Source organism: Bremia lactucae, linkage group LG15 (genome assembly GCF_004359215.1).
Source record: "Bremia lactucae strain SF5 linkage group LG15, whole genome shotgun sequence".
Taxonomy (NCBI): domain Eukaryota; phylum Oomycota; class Peronosporomycetes; order Peronosporales; family Peronosporaceae; genus Bremia; species Bremia lactucae.
Genome location: NC_090624.1, coordinates 2,060,783 through 2,084,251, shown reverse-complemented (window position 1 = coordinate 2,084,251; position 23,469 = coordinate 2,060,783). Strand labels below are relative to the sequence as shown.

The window sequence follows — 23,469 nt, the reverse complement described above, 5'->3', positions numbered from 1 at the left end:
GACCCCACGTGAGGCATGGAAGTTCACGTGTTACCGATCCAATTTATACCTTGCACCAGTTGGAGTTCGTTTCTCAAACTTAACGCGAACCGTGTTAAGTCTTTGAAGCCAGTCTTCGCGTCCAATGTCTTTGACATTACGAATGAACGCGCTCCAGGCTTGCATAAGCGAGACTTAATCTCGCTTATTGTTCCCACTATTCCATCGATGCTTGAAAAAGTATCGAAATAGAAATCTTTCTCAGCTCGAAAGCTCTTCGCGCTGGGATTAAGGCCATGTAATAAGTCGCAATAAACAAGGAATATTTACTGTGAGGAGTAGTCTTATCAGACAAGCTAATGATTAGCTATTCGGGCAAAAGCCACGGCTTTTTCTCAGGGGCAATACGAGACATTTTAGTGTCCACGATTCCCTGAGTGGCACTTACTGAAGTAGGGGTAACACAATAACGCTTATTTATTACGATGGCTTACGCCATCGTCATCTCCATGCACATATATGTGCGGGTAACTGGCGATGAGGAATCATCCTCATCGTCGAAACCGCGCGCAAAGATAGAAACAGATCATACTTTACTACATGTTTTGAAGTAGTAAATAATTAAGTTAGTAGAAAAAAGATAGAAACAGAAGAGCTTAAATATATTGAATATAGTTTAATTTTAGCCCTCTTTAAAGCAAGTCTTTTAAAGAGAGTCTTCCTCTGGATGTATCCGTTATAATCATAAAAATAAAATATAGGTTTTTAACATGCTGTAGCGAATGCTACCAACACGTCTACTCGAATGAGCCCCCTCAATTGAAGGCTCATAGTCAGCCGCCTCACAATGATCAGGCGACGGTTCTGTTCTCTCCGAGTCGGCCATTTCGTCCGACTCGCATTCGTAGTCGACCTCCAAAGAGGGGTCGCATTCATGTGGTGTATCACCACGTGCATCCGCAACATTTAGAGTTGCGGAAGAAGATGACATTATGACAAACGGAACGTCTGCCGCAAGAGACAATAATGCGTCACCCGCGGCTGCATGAACCGCAGCCGAAGGCGCCGCACTATTCGCATTCTGCAGGGACTTGTTAACCATGCGATAGAATTAAAATGATGAATCTGACCAATTAACATAGTTTTTAATAAAGTGGTCTATGGTGGCTACTCTACCCAATGACACTCAAAGTGACTGTCGTTTAAGGGAGGGGTGATGTAACGGGGTGTATCGTTACATGAAATTAACACTTTAAGGTTGTTTATTAATACATTATCTAAAAGGTAAATAATATTTGGAGAATATTACTTTACATGGTAATATTCTAAAAGCTTTTTCATTGGTAGGTATAGACCATTATATTATACTTTCTCTGCGGTCCAGTCTGCGCTGGCGCGCGCAAAGAGAAAGACAGATAAGTCTTTTAGTACATGTTTTGTATTAGTTTATAATTAGGTTGGTATTGATTAGATAGACAAGAAAAAATTAATTATATTAACAAAGTTTTTAATTAATCCTTTTTAAAGCAAGTATTTTAAAGAGAGTCTTCCTCTGCACGTACTAGTGTACGTGAAGTGACGCCAGGCACCACTCGCACTGAAGCAGTGCGAAGTGGACTTGTACAGAAGCAGTACAAGTCGGCAATGCCCCGTTACAATAACTATCATCTAGGTCGAGCACCATAAGTTTTCGACATGGGGGCTTGGCTTTATAAAGTCGTCAGTTTGACTTTTGTAGTCAGCGAGAATGATACGGGTATATATCACAAGCTCGAAGGAAGCGTGCTATACAACTACACTTGTATATACCATGATAATGGCTATCATTCAGTGAAATTAAACCCTTTTAAAGAGTTGCTGATATGAAATTGATACTGCCGAAGGGATTGGGTGCGACCCCGGCTTCTATAACAATTATATGGACAAAATGTCCACGTGGCTGATCCGCCACTTAAGGTAATAGTGAAACACATAAACAAAATCTTACAAATACACAGTCTCTTATTTGTTGAAGCACGCAATTCCAGTTGGATGTACTATCTTCCATAACGATTGAAATTGAAACTATCATTTTCATTTATGATTTATGCTGCTGAATATTCGTGTAACATTTCGCCATTGGAATGCTTAATAAAAGGTATTTGGAGTAGGAGTCTCCGATGATTGGGTAATATTGCTTAAACTCTCAAAGCAATCACCCAAAACGTACGTCTGAAGCCTTGGCACGCAACTTTGAATCACTTCTTCACTTGTGCCTTGTTAATCCGACGCACTATGGTCCACAGCCTTGTATCTGACATATAGGGTGATCATCTGTATCAGGTATAGTCGAAAAAGAAAATGTCGACAAAACCGCAGTCGCAAATGTCTGTGGAGGAGATGCAACAACACCAGAGAAAGCAGCAGTGCGTTTTGTTTTACGATTGAATTGCTTGTAGCTTTATATGATGAAAACATCGCTTAAATCTGGCAATTAGAGAACAAGAGCAAATGCGCCAATCCATGATACAGCAAGTTATGTTGCCCGACGCTCGCGAACGATGTACGTAATTGCAGTCGATTAAATTCTAATTGCTGACCTCGTCGACAACAGTGGCTCGAATAGCAATGGTAAAACCAGAGAAAGCCCGTGCCATTGAGGATATGGTGATTCAAATGGCACAGCGCGGTCAGCTAGCTGCCAAAATCGACGAGGAAAAGCTCATTGATTTGCTTAATCAAGTGGGTGTCAATGAGGAAAAACAGCGCACAAAAGTCACCGTACGAGCAAGTTTTCGAGACACGAAAGTAATACTTTTGAGATCATTTTATATTTATGAATGATTGAATTCCAGATTAAGCGACGGACATATTTTAGTGACGAAGACGACGGTGACGACGATGACGAGTTCTAGATCAAGGCTCGTTTTCATTGCAACTAGGAAGTTGCTTGTTTTTCGCTACGTCAGGACTTGATGGGATTTCCACGGCTAGTTTTAGTCAATATAAGAGTTTATTGGACGATGAACACCATCTTTAAAAACGGTTGTTGAATTCTTTTCTTTTGTTGAGATGTTCTAATCTACACTGTTTTCTATCTCGAGGGTTTTATTTGTGTGTGTTTTAATCATTCTCGTCGTGTCAATGTATGCAACAATAATTGTCGAATCGTCAATGACTTGCTCTTCCTTCATCCAGCGACGAGTTGCCTCGACTACTAAACGGTCCACAGCCACCTTTGGGTTCTGTTGTTCCATAGCCATTTTAATGCATTCTTCATTCGACATGAATTCCCAGAGCCCATCGGTAGCAATAATTAGACAGCGATCGTGTTCATCAAGCCAGTGGGTCGTAAATTCTGGGTCTGAAAGCACACCTGCTGTGTGGGCAACGGCATCGCCCAACGAGCGCGACATGGCCAAACCAGGCACATCCATCTGATCCAACCACACTCGAGGAGGGCCGTCAATTCCATCGTCATACTCGACTGCAAACACACGACCACCACTGGCAAGAATTCGAGTTCGTTCATCAGGTCGGTCGGGTTTGTGGTCAATACTGAGCTCCTGACACGCTAGTGCCGGTAATGAACCCGACATATCGAGTCCTTTTAAAAATCCTCGGGTAATCCGAGAGTCGCCGACATTACCCACGACAACGAGGTTCTCTCTTATGACCGTCACGACGGCAGTTGTGCCACTAAATTCCGTTTCGATGTTTAAATCATTTAAAATCATTTGTTCTACTAATCGTAAGGTATCCGATATGGCCGTTTGTAGCCATTTCGCATCCTTACTAATCTCACCCGATCGTTTAAAATGAGCGTGGGCAAATAAAGTCGTGGCAAACGCATCGCGAATGGCACCGGAGACGCTGTCCCCAGCTTCACCATGTCCGTCAAAGACGCACAAGAGCAAAGACTGTGTCTTTTGATCGAATTGGATCACCAGGGCATCCTGGTTTTTCTTTCGGGGATTGTACGGTGCATAGCCCTTTTTCGACAAACCTGCCAATGCCACGACGGCACACGTGCCGTCACCTAGAGCCTGGACACTGCTATCGGTGTTCCCAATGGATGCGACACCCATGACATCCACACTATTATTGTCGACAAAAAGCCGACGACGTTGCAGTCCGAGCACGAGGTCGCCACTGACCTGTGCGACTGGCAGTTTGCCATGACTTTTAATTGAAATCCCTTTCGGAGAGGCCACATTCAAAGCTGTGGCTTCCTGTTGCCAAAGTTTGGCCAACGAGCCCGTCTTTTGCATTGGCTGTCGAAACATTGTGTTTCGAAAAGCGAACAATGGCAAAAATGGCAAGATGGAGTTATGGCATGCGTTCCTAGTATTGCAATGCAAAGATGAAAACAGTACCCAGGTTATATATAGAATACACAAGCCAATCCCACGAGGCGACGGTTTATAGGGAAAGTTTTTTTTTAAATCTTAGAAAAAAACTGCATTGCGTGACTTCTCGTTTTAGTGAAACCGCACCAAAAATAATCCGATCAAAAGTAGCTATTTTTCAACGACCTGTAGCCATCTTTTCACTCCCTCAGTCGCTATCGTCACTCTCCTCTTCAGAAGACGAAAGACTCAGCGAAAGAGTCTTTGGACCTTCTTCCTCACTATCACTTGATTCACTAGAGCTATTGCTCTCAGCAACCCCTTCATTTCCTTTTCCTTCTTCTAATTTGCGTTTTTTACGCAAACTTTCAACATCGTCCACGACTTCGTCCTCATACAGTGCCGTTCGTTGCTCTGGCAACTTTAATTTTTGGCGCAAAATCTCCATCACCTCTGCAGGAACGGAATCGCCTGTTTTCCACGACTCGGGGAGCGTAATACCATGTTCTGTAAAGAAACTACGACCCATGTAATGAAGCAGTGCGTCAAGAGGGAGATCCACGGGATCACCTGGTTTCCATCCCGGTGGCATTTGCTGTCGAATTTGGGCATCACTTGCACCTAATCCAATCGGAATGTCAAGCTTTTCAAGACCAACGCCATTACTTTCAAGCAACTTAACACGCGCAGTCGTGGACGTGTATTTATCAGGACCTTGTGTCACGATCTCGGAGACAATTCCACGACTTAACACACCTGCTCGCATCATATGTTCCTGAGGAGCTGGTGGCATGAAACCAAACATTGGAAACTATTGGATGCATTTTGAACAAAATAAAGTGTTACAGCATTTTTCGTTGCGAGACATGACTTTTTTTTTTTTACGTACCCCAGGTTGCCATTCTTTAGGCGCCGAGGTCGTACCCGCAATACGATGGGCATATGCAACCACTTCACGTGGATCAAGCACTTCTAGCATCAAAAAGTTTTAGTTAGACGAGAAAAAAGGGAGTCGTATACCAATGTCTTTTTACCACGCACTTTTATTGACTTGCTTGGCATGTTGCAACACGACTTTATGTCTGCGTAAGACATTTTCAATGGCGTCTTGAGACGATCGCAATTGTGCGGCATAATCGATAATAGTTTGTTTTTTCCGAGAAATGTCATTTTCCAATCGAAGCAATTCGTTTTGGGCCACTTGGTGTCTGGCCACTCCATTTGGGTTGTTCTTAATCCGTGTTCAAAAGTGGTATTTTTTTCATAAAAAGCCAGGATGACGTACATTTTTTAACGGCAAGTAACAAGTTTCGATCTTTTTCTAAAACCTTGGTAAAAGTTTCGTTTACGATGCGTAACCTCATGGCCGTGATCGTCGAAGGAGGCCTACAGTGTAAGAGCAACAGGAAGCGTCGTGAAATGGTGGACGGCGACAGGAATGGGTATTGAAATGTAGCAGACGCACAACGAGGCCGTGTAAAGTGACTCAAGGAGCTTTGTTACGAGAAACCGATGCTCATGCAGCGCCACCTCCATTTCGTCGCGAATGCTTTTGCTCATCTGCGTCCTTTTTCTCACTAATCACCACAACGTGCTCTTGCGCTTAATTTCTTTATGTTGCTCGAAATTAGAAATAAAAAAANAAAAAAATCGCGTCCTGATATTACTAATTACGTTGCTAAAATGAAAAAGGTCGGCGATGGCCTTGTTGGGCTCCTAGTGTTGGGGGTGTTCTTTCACGCCGTCTATGTATTGAGCATCTTCGACATTTACTTCACGTCTCCAGTAGTGCCACATATTGAAAATGTGGACTACACGGACTCTCCACCAGCCAAGCGCGTGGTGGTGTTCGTGGCCGACGGTTGTCGCGCCGATAAATTCTTCGAGACAAATGAATCCACGTCCGACCTTCGGGTGTCTTTCCTACGTAATATCATGCTCACACAAGGCAGCTGGGGAGTCTCGCATACGCGTGTACCAACGGAAAGCCGCCCTGGCCACGTGGCGCTCTTTGCAGGTATGTACGAGGATGTTAGCGCGGTAACCAAAGGCTGGGCCGATAACCCCGTGGATTTTGATTCGATTTTTAATCAAAGCACTTCGGCATTTCTATTTGGAAGTCCTGATATTGTTCCCATGTTTGCTCGCCATGTGTCACATGCATTTGAAGAGCATTACTCGCACGAAGAGGAAGATTTTGCAAAACGCGATGCATCGGAATTAGACGTGTGGGTCTTTGAACGCTTACAACAACTTCTTCGTACCGCAAGTACTGACACTAAACGCTATTCGCAACTCCATCAAGACGGCGTGGTCATCTTTTGCCACTATTTAGGCATTGACTCCAATGGACACGCTCATCGTCCCAATTCGCCCAACTATTTAAATAATATTGCTCTTGTCGACGAATTAGTCGAGAAATCAGCTCGTATGATCGACGAGTTTTATAACGACGATCAACGCACGGCTTATGTATTTACAGCGGACCACGGGATGGGATCAAAAGGCGCTCATGGCGATGGTGATCCTGCCAATACGCGCACACCCCTCGTCGTTTGGGGAGCAGGCGTCCAAAAACCGACAATTGTACCGTTCCAAGAGCATTTTCAAGTGAGTTTACCAACTCACTCTCGTGGTCAGATTCAAGCCCAATTACGTGCTCAAAGCCAACAAGAACAAGCTGCTATCACGCAATGGGGTGCTCTTCGTACTCGTTTGCGCAAAGATGTCATGCAAGCAGATATTGCGCCTTTAATCAGTGCCCTCTTGGGTCGACCTTATCCTCGTAATTCGGTTGGAGTCCTTCCGTTTTCATACTTGACGCCAGGAGCGTACCGAGCAAACGCAGTACATTCAAATGCCCATCAATTGTTTCTTCATGCCAAACGAAAAGAAATTGAAAAAAAAACACACACCTTGTTTTATTTTCAACCGTATCAAGTATTTCACGAACGAGTTCCAAAGCTTCAACAGGAACTTCGAGACGCAAAGGCTCCAAGTCGTACACAAGACGATTATAAACGCTATATTCAAGTGGAAACGTTAAGTCAAGAGCTCGTGGAGATTTGTTTAGACACCTTGGCGTACTTTCAGCGCTATGACTGGTTCTTTCTACTCAGTACCGTCGTACTGGGGTACGTGGGATGGATTCTAATTGTGCTCCTAGCGTATTGGCATCCACACGTCTTTCATCTCGTGTGGTTTCTTGGTCCGAGAGGCCATTATCTTGATATCAAGTTGAGTATCATGGTCTTTGCTGCTTTCCTGTACCTCGCACTTGAAAAAGCACCACTCACGTACTATTTGTACCTTGTGTTTCCACTCGTTTTTTGGAACTGTCTTTTGAATCACCGCGATTTAATTGCACATACATGGAACTCAAAGATTCGTAAGACTCCTTGCTCGACGGAATATTGGAAACAACCAATGGCCGAGGGGTTTCTTATTGTCGTATGTTTAGAGCTTGTGGTCTATGGCTACGAACGTCGTGAACTTTTTAGTCTTTTGTTCTCTGGACTCGCCTTTTGGACATACGTTAGCACGTCTCCGTCTTGTCATGACGCCAGAGCGCGGTTTTCATGGCCATCTTCTTGTTGGACAGGCAGTTGTTTGCTTCTGTCGGTGTTTCCATTATTACCTTGTGAGTATGGCGAGCACACTGCGTTAGTATTGATTGGTGGCTTGTTATTAATTCTCGCTACAGGTGGCGTACAATGTCAATTCGCATCTTTTCCACAGCTTTCGTCGAAACGTGCTTTCTTTCTTTTGCGGACCATGCCCGTGATTATTTCATTAATTACACTACAGATGACCATGCAATATTTAGACGGAGAACGAAGCAAGCCGCCTTTTGGGCTTACATTGACAAATTGGCTTGTTGCTAGTATGCCAATCGCAGCTTTGTTTTCAAGTTTTCACTGCGATCGCCATGACGCCATTGCTCAAGGTGTTCATCGAGCTCCAACTCATGAGGAGTTTGCACTTTCGCGTTCTCTCCAGCGACTTGTGGCAATAATGTTAGCATTTGGTCCGAGCTATATTTTATTAAGTATTGCATATGAAGTGTTGTTTTATGTGGTCCTTTGTAGCGTGCTCGTAAGCTGGTTACTTCTCGAAGCCCACACCCCTCTTCCATTAACATCCAAATGGCGTGAAATCCAGCGCGCATTTGTGTTTTTACTACTCATTCATATTGCGTTTTTTGGCACGGGAAACGTTGCCAGTATGAGCAGCTTTGAAATTTCGTCAACGTATCGATTTGTCACGGTCTTTGCTCCATTTACCATGGGGGCCCTTCTTGTGATTAAAATTTTGATTCCATTTATGCTCGTGACATGCACGTTTCATTTGATTTTGCTCTTGCCAGTGACTACGAAGTCAAAGGCCAAAGCATCGAAACATCGGGTACCTTCGACGCGATATTTTCTATTGGTCGTTGTCATGTCGGATTTTCTTGCGCTTCAGTTTCTCTTTCGTGTAAAGAATGAAGGCAGTTGGAAAGAAATTGGCAATTCCATTTCAATGTTTGGAATCGTGAATGCCCAGATTGTCTTGATTCCAGTGCTATTCTTGTTGGCTCGAGTTTTTGTTTCCAAGATGTAACAATCGTGCACCTTTTGAAAGAAAAATTGGATAAAACGTGTTTATGGAAAAGGATTTTCGGTAGCCCATTTATTAGGTTTATCACTTGTTGGGGGGGGTTACGACAAGTTGCGAAACTTTTTTTGAAAGTGTGAACGCTCGAGCCGGTTATGCTGAAGACGTTAAACCACTTTGTTGCCTTAATTCTTATGAAATTTACAAGAATAGCCGTTTCTCAAGAGTGTAATCTTGACATTGAATGAATAATTGCTTAATTCTTTTTAATAAATTTGAAGCAATTCATTGCAAAACATAATTCTTGAGTCATTCAAGGCGTCAAATTATTATTTTATAGTTAATACATTTCAAGCAGAAAACTTCCAGTCGCAGCGAAAAAATGCATCGATGATAACATAAAGAGCGCTAAAATATGTGCTTCGTATTATTGATGATCTACCCGTTTCGAGTCGTGGCATTAGCGAAGACATGACAATTCGCTTGAGCGGATCTACGGCATTATTTGTATGCTCTGTCAGGAGAAAGACTGTTTCAGCCTCAGTGATTCTAGATTGATCTAGACTGTTGGATCGGACTTCAAGTATCAGAATCATTACGTGATACATACCACGCCCATATCTGCGTCGTCGTTATTGCACGCGTCAACATCGCGTAATTTCAAAAGCATCGTGTGATTCACACGCTAAAGTTTGTGTTCAAACTAATATTTTCAACGAAGCCGACAAGCAACAGCACGTATTAGGCTTAAACAAACGCAATTCATCCTGCAATTTCCATTTATTCGAGATGTCTTTCGATGGAACTGGAAATTTGACCACCATTTCGACAAGACTCTTCGAAATAGATCCCGCGAGCCAGCCCAGCACAATGGCAAGAGCGCGGCGTCAATGGACCAAGTCAAGATAAACAAGATTGGCAAGCGGCAAAATGGATTCGTAAAACTGCTTAAATGAGTCGCGTAGACGAAGATGCACCCATTTTAGACAAAGATGCACCGATTTTAGACAAAGTAAGTACGCATCGTTCAAAAATCCTGAAAAGAGCATCAAAGAGAGCTGGTGATGCCATTTCAAAAGCGACGTCCGTGGGTGTCTCATCATTCATAAGCACACGAAAATGGAGACTGGTAAGCTTGGATGCCAGTTATTGACAGAAACACCATTCTTGCTTCTTCAACACTTGGACTTGACAATACAGAGATATACCACACCGGGGTATTCACATCCATTGCGTACTTAAAATGATAAACATAAAAATATTAAAACAGCCAACATTTCGTTTAAACCTCCCAAGAGAAGAAAACGACAGAGCAATCGTGGAATTAAATGCATCGACATCTTCCGCGTCATAATGGCACAATTTGCCAAGAGCCGCAACGACATAGCCTGTGCCATTATTGTAAGCCTTTTTCGTTTGGAACCTTTCAATGAATCCACTATTGTCAAATGATCGAAGACGCTACGTGGAGTATGGTGGAGGGATTTTTACCACGAGATGTAGAGATTAAATCAGGCTCCGTCATTTTTCGCAATCGAAAGCACCGCGATTAAGCACGCACAAGTGAAGCCGCGCGGGCTTTCCGCAGTGTCCTAACGCATCGTCAGTGACAAAAACCGAGTCGACGATCCTTACAAGAAGTTCCACATTGTGCCGATTTCGGCCAATTGCTGCCACGAAATAAAAAAAAAACACTTGGCATCGTGGCAAGATTTTTAACAACGTTTTCCTTTTCCACTCAGCCAATACAAAAGGCTGAAGAATCTTTAATCGTCGCCGTCTTAAGCGGAAGAATACACGCACATCACACTACGCTATAACCCATCGCCCCATTATAAATACCTTCATGCACAATGTCCCGCAACTACGCTTTATTTATATAGTCAAACTCAGATGCAACTCTTGCGTGTCACGACGATATCAAACCATGCTTAAAGCTCTTACGACCAAATCAACTTCTGGCCCGAACGTAAGAGCATTCATCAGCCAACCGCGTCCAAACGCTACCATTTGTTTCATTAAGCCTTTCAACCACAGAAGTTACAGTGGAAACAGCTACCCATGACAAGCATTGGTGTGAATTTAAACACAGCGTTACGAACATCCGTGCAAATCGACACTGTCAGCAGCAGGGCGAGTAAATTGAACCACTTATTCCGCGAAAATATTTGTCTTCGAGATTACTACTCATTCCTACTAGCAGCAACCGCAGTGACTTATCCAACAAAAGTTGACTTTATTCACGTGAGCGAGTAAAGTAACACCATATTCCATTAACACTTCGTTCTCAGCATTATTAAAAAAAGAAGTACATCGACAACGAGTTGAGTTTATGAAATCGCGATTTCAAGAAGATTAAGCTTTACAAGGTGTCAATAAGAAGTTTGTTAAACCGGGATTTTGAGAAGAATAGGCATCACGAGGTGTCAATAGGGCGCACAGCCTGACCAAGACACGTACAACATCGAGCTTAGGCTTTTTGGCAGTATGTGCAGAGCAATTCATGACCATTGAAAGAAGCTATCACAAGATGAAATGACCAAAGAATAAAAGTCGATACATAATGCAACACCGACGTTTCCAATGAATTAAATGGACGTGACGCAGTATTCCAATCCAATGACAAACTTTAATCCACTCAACCGATTATCATCTAACAGTGCTGAAGAGATACTAAGAAATGAGGCAGCAAATGATTCAAACGCGACATCTGCAATGGCATGAACGCATGTCGATGAATTATCGCGATGCCGTGACCAATCATCTGGCCTACAGACATGGCTTCGTTCATCCTTCCAGCAATTGAGTCAACGTAATTTACCAAGCAGGCTTGGACGTAAAATCTCTTTTAAGCAAGTGAGGCCGGACACACGCATGAACTAGCCATTGGCAATTACAATTTGAATTTCGTGAATGAAGACCGAAACAAATGCCGCACAATAGTATACGTTTGGCCGGCATCAAGCACGCATACATTTTGAAAGAGACACACTGGAGCAGCATGCTATTCCTCTGCTACTAAAGCATCTCTTTGAAAGAAAGCAAAGCACAGGAGAAAGACTGTTTCAGCCTCAGTTATTTTTAAATTGATCTAGACTCTTATATCGGACTTCAAGTATCAGAATCATCACGTGATACATACCACGCCCATATCTGCGTCGTCGTTATTGCACGCGTCAACATCGCGTAATTTCAATAGCATCTTGTGATTAACACGCTTAAGTTTGTGTTCAAACTAATATTTTCAACGAAGCCGACAAGCAACAGCGCGTATTAGGCTTAAACAAACGCAATTCATCCTGCAATATCCATTTATTCGAGATGTCTTTCGATGGAACTGGAATCTTGACCACCATTTCGACAAGACTCTTCGAAATAGATCCCGCGAGCCAGCCCAGCACAATGGCAAGAGCGCGGCGTCAATGGACCAAGTCAAAACAAACAAGATTGGCAAGCGGCAAAATGGATTAGTAAAACTGCTTAAATGAGTCGCGTAGACGAAGATGCACCCATTTTAGACAAAGATGCACCGATTTTAGACAAAGTAAGTACGCATCTTTTAAAGGACCTGAAATGAGCATCAAAGAGAGCTGGTGATGCCATTTCAAAAGCGACGTCCGTGGGTGTCTCATCATTCATAAGCACACGACAATGGAGACTGGTAAGCTTGGATGCCACCTCTTGACAAAAACACCATTCTTGCTTCTCCAACAATTGGACTTGACGGTACAGAGATATACCACACCGGGGTATTCACTTCCATTGCGTACTTAAAAAGATAAACATAAAAATATTAAAACAGCCAACATTTCGTTAAAACCTCCCAAGAGTGAAAAACGACAGAGCAATCGTGACAATAATTGCATCGACATCTTCCGTGTCATATTGACACAATTTGTCAAGAGCCGCAACGACATAGCCTGTGCCATTACTGTAAGCCTTTTTTTTGGAAACTTTAAATGAATCCACTATTGTCAAATGAAAGCGAGTAAGATATTACCATCTCCCGTCAACTTTTTTGTTCTCGTCATTACTTGACAAATATAAACATCGACTTCAAATGGAGTCTGTCTAATCGCGATTTCAAAAATACTCGGTATCACAAGGGGTTTATAGGGTGCACATCCTGACCAAGACACATTCAACATCGACTGTAGGCCTTTTGGCAGCACGTACGGAACATATTCAAGACCAGTGTAAAATGCTATCGCAAAGATGAAATGACCGCAGAAGAAAAGTCGGTAAATAAAGCAACACCGACCGTCGCGATGCGTGAAATGGACGTAACACAGTATTGCAATCCAATCACGACATTTGTTCCATTTGAACTATATCGACAAACCGAGCTGATGAGATGCAAAGAACTAATGCAGTAGATAGTTCAAACGCAAAATCTGCAGTGGCATGAATGCACGTCGATGGATCAGCACGATACCGTGATGGATTCAGCTTACCTGCAGACATGATTTCGTTTATACTTCTAGCAATTAAGTCAGCGCAATTTCCAAGCAGAGAGCTTAGACGTGAAAAATCTCTTGAGCCGGTGAGACCGTGCAATCAAGAGTTAGCCTTTGGCAATTAGAGCAATCGGGAATGAAGATCGAAACTAATGCAGTCTAATAGAGTACGTTTCGACCGCATCAAGCACTAATTTAACTTGAAAGAGACACACTAGAGCTGCATGCTAATCGACTTATTACACCGCATATGAATCATATCTTTGTATCAAAAAAAGCACAAAGTGAGAGACCGTTTCAGGCTCAGCGCTTTAAAACCGGTCTTGACTCTTGGACGTAAATTCTAAACTTGTTCAGAATGGATGCATCTTTGGCTACGGAATTTATTTGCATAGGTCAACTAATCGATTTTGGCGCTTTGCCAAGCTGCGCTTCGTTCGAACAACCACAATACAACACGAAAGAAAACTGAAGAGGTCTTCTGTTCGGCTCTCTCCTCGTCATTCGATGGCACTGCATTTTTTTCTACAATGCTAATAAAACTCTTGGACGGCTTAGCTTTCAGCTACTATTATTGATTCTACGCGTCGACAACCAGTAGCGATTTGACCAAAGAGTGCAAACTGTAACGATTCAAGAGCAGCATCGAACAAGAAGTTACGCTAAAAGACGTGATCCAAAGCACGAATGAAGAGCGAGTCTAGGCAAGAGCTCCACCACAAACTGCAATGTGATATGACCCTGCTCTTCGTCAGTTAAGCTTTTCTCTACCAGAGGGTGGAAATCACGCTGATTTTCACAATAGCAGCAATATGCTTAATACACACAATGCACTGGTGCCTCGCGAGTTTAGAGAAGTGGGATATTTGCAAAAAAGGTTTCTACGATGCCTAACTTATTTGTTAGTTAAAAGTGGCAGAGATTGGCTAGAACTGGCACACTGTGATTTTAATGAAGAGATTTCTAACTTGGTACTTTTGTTTCTGACAATGTATTGAAACATGCGTGCAGCGTCACTTGGGCGTGCTTTCGATTGCTACAAATGACGTATCCTCATTTGTACATGCAGCAATATATCTCGTTTTAACAACGCAATATACGACACGGAGATCTAAAATGACAGTAATGAGGGCCACTGATGAATAATCTCATGGCAATACCACGGGTAGTTGCGGCGCTTGGCAAATTTAACCTGCATCGGACTCAAATGGTTTCGAAGCGATCTTCTCGGCATGGGCTCATCTGTGCCTCTTGAATTTTGAAGTCACGTATAGACACCGCTTCTCCTCGCACGACAGGTGTCATGGTACACTCGTGTCGGGTATGTTTATTCTTAACAAGGCTTTCGTCAATTTGTGCCAGGATTATTGATACCAATAAAGATTGATTTTTTGCTTACAGCCTTTAACAACGTTGACGTAAGACTCATTTGCCCTCGTCCAGCCTTTGCTTGCCGTTGTCTTGGCTAAAACGGCACGTATGAACTCGCGGAGACTGTTGTGGAATTGATTACCGACGCTGGCCTAATATACAAGCGCAAGGCTCAGGAAATTTGTAGCATAAAGGTCTACAGTCGTCCAGTATGTAGGCATGCTTTCCATTCTTCTTCGAAACAACCATCTACTTTTCAGATTCAAGACACCACTACCTTAGTCTCTTACTAACATTAGTTTTTGTTCGTCTCACAGCTTTGATTGCCTCCTCTTCTGCCGGGGTGAAGAAACTTCGTGCAAGAGTCTTCGAGTCCAATTTTATCCTAAACGCAGAAGTCTCGCCGTGCAAAGCGTCGATGTATTTAACCCACATCAAAAATAACTTTTTCTTTGAGTCTTTTACCACCCCGAATTCGTTAAGTATCGTATCGGTCACCGCAGAAGTCACTTGTTTATTTTTCTTGACGGGTAGTTTATCACCAGATGAATACTTTAAATTCCAAGTGTCTTTTGCTTCAATGAACTTTTCCAACTTATCGATTAGAATCGCATCATCAAAATTGACCTCTTTTCTCAACGCCTCAATCGTACATATTTTCCATGCATCCTCAAATGCCCCCATTTTAGTAATCGTGGCCGCATAGTCATCCTTAGGAATCATCTGGATAAAGTCGAAGGAATACTGCACCATGATGAGAAATTTCAAATCATCGAGTCCTTCTAAATAATTTAAGAAATCTGTTGGTGGTGTTTTTTTCTTTAACCAAAACTGAAGCTCCTCCTCGTAAAGGCGTAATACAATTTCTTTCGAATTATCGTTATCCAAAGCGCTGAGAACGCGTTGTAAGAAAGTTGCATCGTCTTCTTTCAAAACAGCTTTCAAGACAGCGTTTAATGTGGTGGGGCTGTCCGGATACAATTTATTAAACAATTCCACATCTGACGACAAAAACTTCATCTGTGGCTGGGCAAAGAAAGCTTTCTTCTCAACCTTGAGATTCGACGTCGAGCTTAAATATTCTGTTATCTTGTCGTGATGAGCCTTGAACAACACTTGATTTAAATCATTCAGCAGAGTTTTGGCATGCGCTTCGTATCTTAAATCCGCGGCCACCTTTTGAAGCTTCAATTTCAATTTATCGTCTGGAAAAAAACATCGTAACACAGTAACGCTGTCCCACTCAATCTTAAAAGTCGGATTCTCGCTGGATAAAAAGGAGATATGACGAAGCCACTTCCTGGTTTGGTCTTTTGGAATGCCAAGCACATGCGATACAACGACAAGCATCGAATTTTCTAAAAACAAACTTGGCGCATTGTCTCTTCGGGTCAGCTTTAGATCGGGAATTTCATATAAATTCTTAATTTCCAAACGAGACTTACTGGTAGCCGCGTTAAAATGTGTGAGGTAGTGGACTAAATACTGCACTTTAAAAAAAACTGGCCATTTGCGTACGGGCATCGTTGGCAACATCTCGAAAGCAATACTTGGATCGAGCTCCCTATTAATCCAACGTTGCATCTGCTCTTTCCAAAGTTGCAATGGAATCTCATCTGAAAATTCCCCTGCACTTATAATAAACTCTTGTATAATGGCTTTCTCATCGTCGCCCGTCAGATCTTTCAATACAGTATACAAAGTTCTATCGGAATTTGGATAATACGCATTGAACGAGTTTATATGCGTTTGCAGCGTAACCAGTTGTGCCTTACTACTGAAATCCAGATCTTTATTCGAACCCTGGTATAAAATCTGACTTGTCGTTTCAGGGCTGAAATTACACGATATTTGGTCGTGATAAATCGTACTTGCCATCTTTTGAATGTTTTTTAAGTGAGAATTCCGGCCACGTTTGACCAAATCAGCTATCTCGGATTCTCCAAATCGAGTGCGAAGTATTGAATACTTGCTCAAGTGTTCGAGATTAGGACCCACATTATACCAATTTTCAACGGTTTCTATGGTTCCGGATAAGCCCTCTAGGGTCATTTCTTGAGGCATTCGTAACATGTTGTGTATGTCTCTTCGAAGAGCATGATAATCAGACAACAATGTCTGCAGGCTAGAGTCATCTGCCACAGGTTTTGCGCGTGTCGTTGGTCGTTTATTTTTAATATTCTCGATAGGTAAGTCATGATTAAGCAACGCACGCAAAAACTCATCCTGAAGGTGTTTGGCTAGTTCGCGAAAACCTGGAGTATTTTCTGCCTTAGCGAGCATTGCAGCCAGCTTCTTGTCGCCATAAACTTTTCTCAATGATTTCATTGCCGAGAAAGAGTTACCAATCGTTTTGCGGTAAGATGTTACAAAACTCATCCACACCTTTGCACGCATGCAAAACAGTGTTATATCCTCAGGTTGGGAATTTTCCACGCCGAAATGTAAGATACGCAATACTTCTTCTGGGTTTTTGTTGTCAACAAGAGTTGCGAGATCGTCTACGAGAGGTTGGATGATATGCCTCGTCCTTGAATCTTTCCCTATAGTAGGAAAGAGCGAAACAAGAGCCTCCATGTCAAAGTATTGCTTTAAAAACTTGATTGTGTCGACTATGACAAATCTATTGTTTTTGACTTGATCAATGTGGTCTAACAAGCAGGCCCATTCCAGCGAGCTGAATAAAGTATCCTTTTCTTGTGCGATCTTGTGTAGCTTCAACAAATCAACCAGATCCTCAAAAGTGCCCATCTTTATCGAGGCATGAAATTGTTTAAACATTTTCATCGCTGCATTGTCTACGATGGTCTCACTCGGCTCATTTTTCTGGCTTGCAGTAATTATCATTGCCAGATCGTATTTGCTTACAATTGCTTGGAGCAGCTCATAAGGATCCCATGGATCCGACAGCACGTCCTTGTCGAGGTCTTCTGCCATTTCGACAAAGTGACGCAACTGTTTTTCTATATCCATCTTTGTTATGATTTGAACCTTTTTGTCGATCTTATGGTAAAACGCGTTATAATCTTTCGCAATATCTGGATTCTTCATCTTTAAATTCAGAATTTCCAGTTGCGATTCGAACGTCGCTCCTTCTGTCCTGAGATCGTAAAACCACTTTCGTTCGAGGGCATTGAATAATTGTTTGGCAGCGGGATTCGCTTTTGCAGATACATGCAGCTCATTGATCCGATTGATTTCGCTGTCCGAAATAGCCGTAGATAGTCGGGAAGGNCGTACATATTTTCCATGCATCCTCAAATGCCCCCATTTTAGTAATCGTGGCCGCATAGTCATCCTTAGGAATCATCTGGATAAAGTCGAAGGAATACTGCACCATGATGAGAAATTTCAAATCATCGAGTCCTTCTAAATAATTTAAGAAATCTGTTGGTGGTGTTTTTTTCTTTAACCAAAACTGAAGCTCCTCCTCGTAAAGGCGTAATACAATTTCTTTCGAATTATCGTTATCCAAAGCGCTGAGAACGCGTTGTAAGAAAGTTGCATCGTCTTCTTTCAAAACAGCTTTCAAGACAGCGTTTAATGTGGTGGGGCTGTCCGGATACAATTTATTAAACAATTCCACATCTGACGACAAAAACTTCATCTGTGGCTGGGCAAAGAAAGCTTTCTTCTCAACCTTGAGATTCGACGTCGAGCTTAAATATTCTGTTATCTTGTCGTGATGAGCCTTGAACAACACTTGATTTAAATCATTCAGCAGAGTTTTGGCATGCGCTTCGTATCTTAAATCCGCGGCCACCTTTTGAAGCTTCAATTTCAATTTATCGTCTGGAAAAAAACATCGTAACACAGTAACGCTGTCCCACTCAATCTTAAAAGTCGGATTCTCGCTGGATAAAAAGGAGATATGACGAAGCCACTTCCTGGTTTGGTCTTTTGGAATGCCAAGCACATGCGATACAACGACAAGCATCGAATTTTCTAAAAACAAACTTGGCGCATTGTCTCTTCGGGTCAGCTTTAGATCGGGAATTTCATATAAATTCTTAATTTCCAAACGAGACTTACTGGTAGCCGCGTTAAAATGTGTGAGGTAGTGGACTAAATACTGCACTTTAAAAAAAACTGGCCATTTGCGTACGGGCATCGTTGGCAACATCTCGAAAGCAATACTTGGATCGAGCTCCCTATTAATCCAACGTTGCATCTGCTCTTTCCAAAGTTGCAATGGAATCTCATCTGAAAATTCCCCTGCACTTATAATAAACTCTTGTATAATGGCTTTCTCATCGTCGCCCGTCAGATCTTTCAATACAGTATACAAAGTTCTATCGGAATTTGGATAATACGCATTGAACGAGTTTATATGCGTTTGCAGCGTAACCAGTTGTGCCTTACTACTGAAATCCAGATCTTTATTCGAACCCTGGTATAAAATCTGACTTGTCGTTTCAGGGCTGAAATTACACGATATTTGGTCGTGATAAATCGTACTTGCCATCTTTTGAATGTTTTTTAAGTGAGAATTCCGGCCACGTTTGACCAAATCAGCTATCTCGGATTCTCCAAATCGAGTGCGAAGTATTGAATACTTGCTCAAGTGTTCGAGATTAGGACCCACATTATACCAATTTTCAACGGTTTCTATGGTTCCGGATAAGCCCTCTAGGGTCATTTCTTGAGGCATTCGTAACATGTTGTGTATGTCTCTTCGAAGAGCATGATAATCAGACAACAATGTCTGCAGGCTAGAGTCATCTGCCACAGGTTTTGCGCGTGTCGTTGGTCGTTTATTTTTAATATTCTCGATAGGTAAGTCATGATTAAGCAACGCACGCAAAAACTCATCCTGAAGGTGTTTGGCTAGTTCGCGAAAACCTGGAGTATTTTCTGCCTTAGCGAGCATTGCAGCCAGCTTCTTGTCGCCATAAACTTTTCTCAATGATTTCATTGCCGAGAACGAGTTACCAATCGTTTTGCGGTAAGATATTACAAAACTCATCCACACCTTTGCACGCATGCAAAACAGTGTTATATCCTCTGATTGGGAATTTTCTACGCCGAATTGTAAGATACGCAATACTTCTTCTGGGTTTTTGTTGTCATCAAGAGTTGCGAGATCGTCTACGAGAGGTTGGATGATATGCCTCGTCCTTGAATCTTTCCCTAAAGTAGGAAAGAGCGAAACAAGAGCCTCCATGTCAAAGTATTGCTTTAAAAACTTGATTGTGTCGACTATGACAAATCTATTGTTTTTGACTTGATCAATGTGGTCTAACAAGCAGGCCCATTCCAGCGAGCTGAATAAAGTATCCTTTTCTTGTGCGATCTTGTGTAGCTTCAACAAATCAACCAGATCCTCAAAAGTGCCCATCTTTATCGAGGCATGAAATTGTTTAAACATTTTCATCGCTGCATTGTCTACGATGGTCTCAGTCGGCTCATTTTTCTGGCTTGCAGTAATTATCATTGCCAGATCGTATTTGCTTACAGTAGCTTGGAGCAGCTCATAAGGATCCCATGGATCCGACAGCACGTCCTTGTTGAGGTCTTCGGCCATTTCGACAAAGTGACGCAACTGTTTTTCTATATCCATCTTTGTTATGATTTGAACCTTTTTGTCGATCTTATGGTAAAACGCGTTATAATCTTTCGCAATATCTGGATTCTTCATCTTTAAATTCAGAATTTCCAGTTGCGATTCGAACGTCGCTCCTTCTGTCCTGAGATCATAAAACCACTTTCGCTCGAGGGCATTGAACAATTGTTTGGCAGCGGGATTCGCTTTTGCAGATACATGCAGCTCATTGATCCGATTGATTTCGCTGTCCGAAATAGCCGTAGATAGTCGGGAAGGATTAAAAAACCCTTTAATCATAAAATTAGAACTGACGGAGTTATGACGACGATAAAAATCAAAATATGCCACCCAGAAATCCATCCTCTTTGTCTCAATTGGCACGATTTTGTCAGCCTGTAAGATTTCAATGACTGTTGAAGGGCTGATTTTTTGAATCTTGTGCAATTTAGGAATCTTTTTTTGAAGAATATCTAGATCCTGCTGAATTGGCCCAGTAGCGTCTAGAAGGCTTAGCTTGATTAACTTTCTAGGGGGGATCGTCGTAGTTAAAATGTTCTCCCAATTAGTATTACCTTCCAAGCCAGCATTCTTGCACTTTTTACAGTAGTCATCGAGAAAAATCAGTGCCCACTGATAAGTTGACGCTTTTGGATCCAAAGGCACGACTAAGTCAGTACAAAGTTTAGCAGGAGGCGTTCCTGCCTTAAGCATATTATCCATCAACTCAGCCTTTATTATTTTCGCAATATCAGGGTCTTTTATCTCCTTGCAAGCTAACACAGCCTTGACCACATCTTTATCGTAATTACAAGCCTTAAGCACCGCAAGAAAATCCAACGGCTCCTGCGGATGCTTTTTATTGTATTCAGCGACAGAAACGACAATGAGTGCCAGTAACTCTTGGTTGTTGTGCGATTCAAGTCCGAGCACATTCAAAATCTCTGTTTTGAGATCTAAATTCTCTTCCTTTGTATATTTCAGAAGCTCTTGTCGCAAAAAGTCTTTTGAATGATCTTCTAAATCTGCTGTAGCAGCATATGTCAATGTGATGACCTTTTTAAGGCCATACTTTTCAATCAAGACATTATACTCGTGCTTACTGTCGGACAGCAGTGTCTTGGAAATAAGATAGTCGATGAAAGAGCTCAGTACACTCCAATGATATTTCTTGTTTTTAATCGAAGATAAGTTTAGTCGATCAAACAATCCACTTGTTGAATATGTAGCAATCCAGTACGCATTCAGCGCTTTTTTTCCCGCTTCAGCTGCTTTTGGGTCTTGGCACATATAACTCATTTTAGATACTTGTCCTTCCGTAAAACGAGTCCGAAGCAGTGGAAATAGATTCATTGGCTCCGTCGGATTGGCTTCGTTGTAGGTGGCGACGTAATCTACGTAAAGCGGAAGCAACTTTGTGCCGTCGGGTTCCGCTTGATCAAAAAATCGTGTATCACCGGTTACAAATTTAAGATATTCGGATCGAGGGAATTCCGTATATCCTCCATTCTTGATGAAATTTTTGTACCCATCAAGAATTGGTTGATATTTTGCATTTGAAGCAACATTAAAGAGTTCACCGATGTCAGCCGGATACTTAAATTCGTTGATCCACTTCATCCAGAGGCTATTTTTCAATCGTACAACTGTAGATGTTAGGTATTCCGGCTGATTGGCGGTCAAAAAGTCAACCCAGTCGATGTCATCCCGGAGTTTTAAAATGTTCTTGGATATAATAAAGCCGTAATTCTTGAAAAAAGCGGTATTTTTAACGAAATCGATATACTCAAGAAACGATTTGAAAGGCCAAAATGTCATAGGCAAGCCCTTGAGATCCTTAAAAGCTAATTCGCAAACGTCAGCCGGATGTATTAAATCAATAGAATAATGGAGATAAAAATCGAAGTAATCAGAGCGGTACGGGTCCAAGATCTTATTCCGCAAAGTTAATTCACGTTCCACCCACGGATACTTTGGGAAGTAGAGATATTTAATCAACTTTTCGTTAATACGCGGAATTGGAGTTTCATCTCGCAAGGTGCGTTCTATTTGAGCATATGCAGATGCAGGAATATCGGCTTTATTAATGGTTGAGAAATGTTCCAGAAACTTTTCAGTAAACTCTGTTGCCTCTTCCAAGAAAGGTAGACCATCTGGCATCAATAGTCGCTTAGTTTCGCTCGCCTTAGAGTGCATCCAATTCTGGTGGTCAGGTTTGACAAGGCGAGTCTTCGCAGACGATGAATTACTGCTCAGAGCACCGTAATTGATATTTTTTGAGTTTGACGAAAAGACACTTGACTTGAAGCGAGAGGCATTGTGGTCTTTAAGACTTTCGAGGTGAGGCTTTGAGGACGAAAAACTGTCCGGGTCACGGCGTTGGGCACCAGAATCGGAAAAGTAAGGCCTCTCAGCGATAAAACTCGTCATGTAGCACTCCGGCCCCTGATCATCTGAATTGAAGGGGGAAGGCGTTGCGGACGAGGCGGTATCAGAGACAACGCGCAGAGCATCATGATCAGAAGGGTCAGACATAGTCGAGAAGGCAATTGGCTCGGGGCGAATTAAATCTTGGTCATTAGAATTGATGGGGTTAAACAAGGCAGAAGTAGGGTCGACAAGCAACGCATCGGAAAAGAGGAGTCGAGGCCTCTCAGCAACGGTATTCGCGTTGAGAATTGTCGAATCCTGGTCATCGGGACTGACGAGAAGAGGCTTTACGGACGAAGTGGGATCAGCGTCGACGAAAAGAGCCATAGCGGCCGTGAACAAGGCGCTTGGGAGATGCATGGCGGCGATGAAGTATGAATTCAAAATGGTGGCTACGCGCGTATCCTGTGACATCCTCGGTACTGTCTTTAGCCCGTAGGATCAGATGCATCTCATAGTATGCCCTTCCATCGTGCTTTCTTTACGATGCTAATACTTTTTTTTTTGTGAAATGCTTTTAAATTTGACAAATTTGTTCTCTAAAAAAGCATCGGATTCGTAAAAAAGGTGTCGATCGATCAGCTTTTTAGAATTAATTGGGCACGTTTTAAATGGTCAGGAGGTAATTTTATGTAGTTTCTTGGCCGTGGACAATATGCCACGAAATGCCGCCGAAGCGCACTTTGCAATACTAAAGCAAGCCTCTTGTAGTGACGAGCTTCTTCTAGGACTTGTGCACGTCATCCACTCGACCAGTCCTGATGAC

General features: G+C 42.4%; 5 protein-coding genes across 5 annotated transcripts; 2 read left to right on the top strand and 3 right to left on the bottom strand.

Annotated features, from left to right (window-relative positions):
- Positions 1 to 2,319: 2,319 nt before the first annotated feature.
- CCR75_005815 (uncharacterized protein) lies at positions 2,320 to 2,873 on the top strand (the record flags this gene model as incomplete). Its single annotated transcript, XM_067963890.1, has 4 exons — positions 2,320 to 2,384; positions 2,457 to 2,521; positions 2,573 to 2,739; positions 2,814 to 2,873. 4 exons carry the CDS (start codon positions 2,320 to 2,322, stop codon positions 2,871 to 2,873), a joined length of 357 nt encoding a protein of 118 aa, XP_067819160.1.
- Positions 2,720 to 5,867, bottom strand: CCR75_005814 (uncharacterized protein; the record flags this gene model as incomplete). Its single annotated transcript, XM_067963889.1, has 6 exons — positions 2,720 to 2,739; positions 2,814 to 5,118; positions 5,197 to 5,279; positions 5,349 to 5,538; positions 5,603 to 5,693; positions 5,773 to 5,867. 5 exons carry the CDS (start codon positions 5,865 to 5,867, stop codon positions 4,516 to 4,518), a joined length of 1,062 nt encoding a protein of 353 aa, XP_067819161.1. The 3' UTR covers positions 2,720 to 2,739; positions 2,814 to 4,515.
- A 123-nt stretch (positions 5,868 to 5,990) lies between these two features.
- Positions 5,991 to 8,909, top strand: CCR75_005813 (uncharacterized protein; the record flags this gene model as incomplete). The annotated part of the gene is made up of 1 exon (XM_067963888.1): positions 5,991 to 8,909. One exon carries the CDS (start codon positions 5,991 to 5,993, stop codon positions 8,907 to 8,909), a length of 2,919 nt encoding a protein of 972 aa, XP_067819154.1.
- A 6,095-nt stretch (positions 8,910 to 15,004) lies between these two features.
- Positions 15,005 to 17,782, bottom strand: CCR75_005812 (uncharacterized protein; the record flags this gene model as incomplete). Its single annotated transcript, XM_067963887.1, has 1 exon — positions 15,005 to 17,782. One exon carries the CDS (start codon positions 17,780 to 17,782, stop codon positions 15,005 to 15,007), a length of 2,778 nt encoding a protein of 925 aa, XP_067819155.1.
- A 130-nt stretch (positions 17,783 to 17,912) lies between these two features.
- Positions 17,913 to 23,063, bottom strand: CCR75_005811 (uncharacterized protein; the record flags this gene model as incomplete). Its single annotated transcript, XM_067963886.1, has 1 exon — positions 17,913 to 23,063. The coding sequence occupies one exon, from the start codon at positions 23,061 to 23,063 to the stop codon at positions 17,913 to 17,915; it is 5,151 nt and encodes a 1,716-aa protein (XP_067819156.1).
- Positions 23,064 to 23,469: the final 406 nt, after the last annotated feature.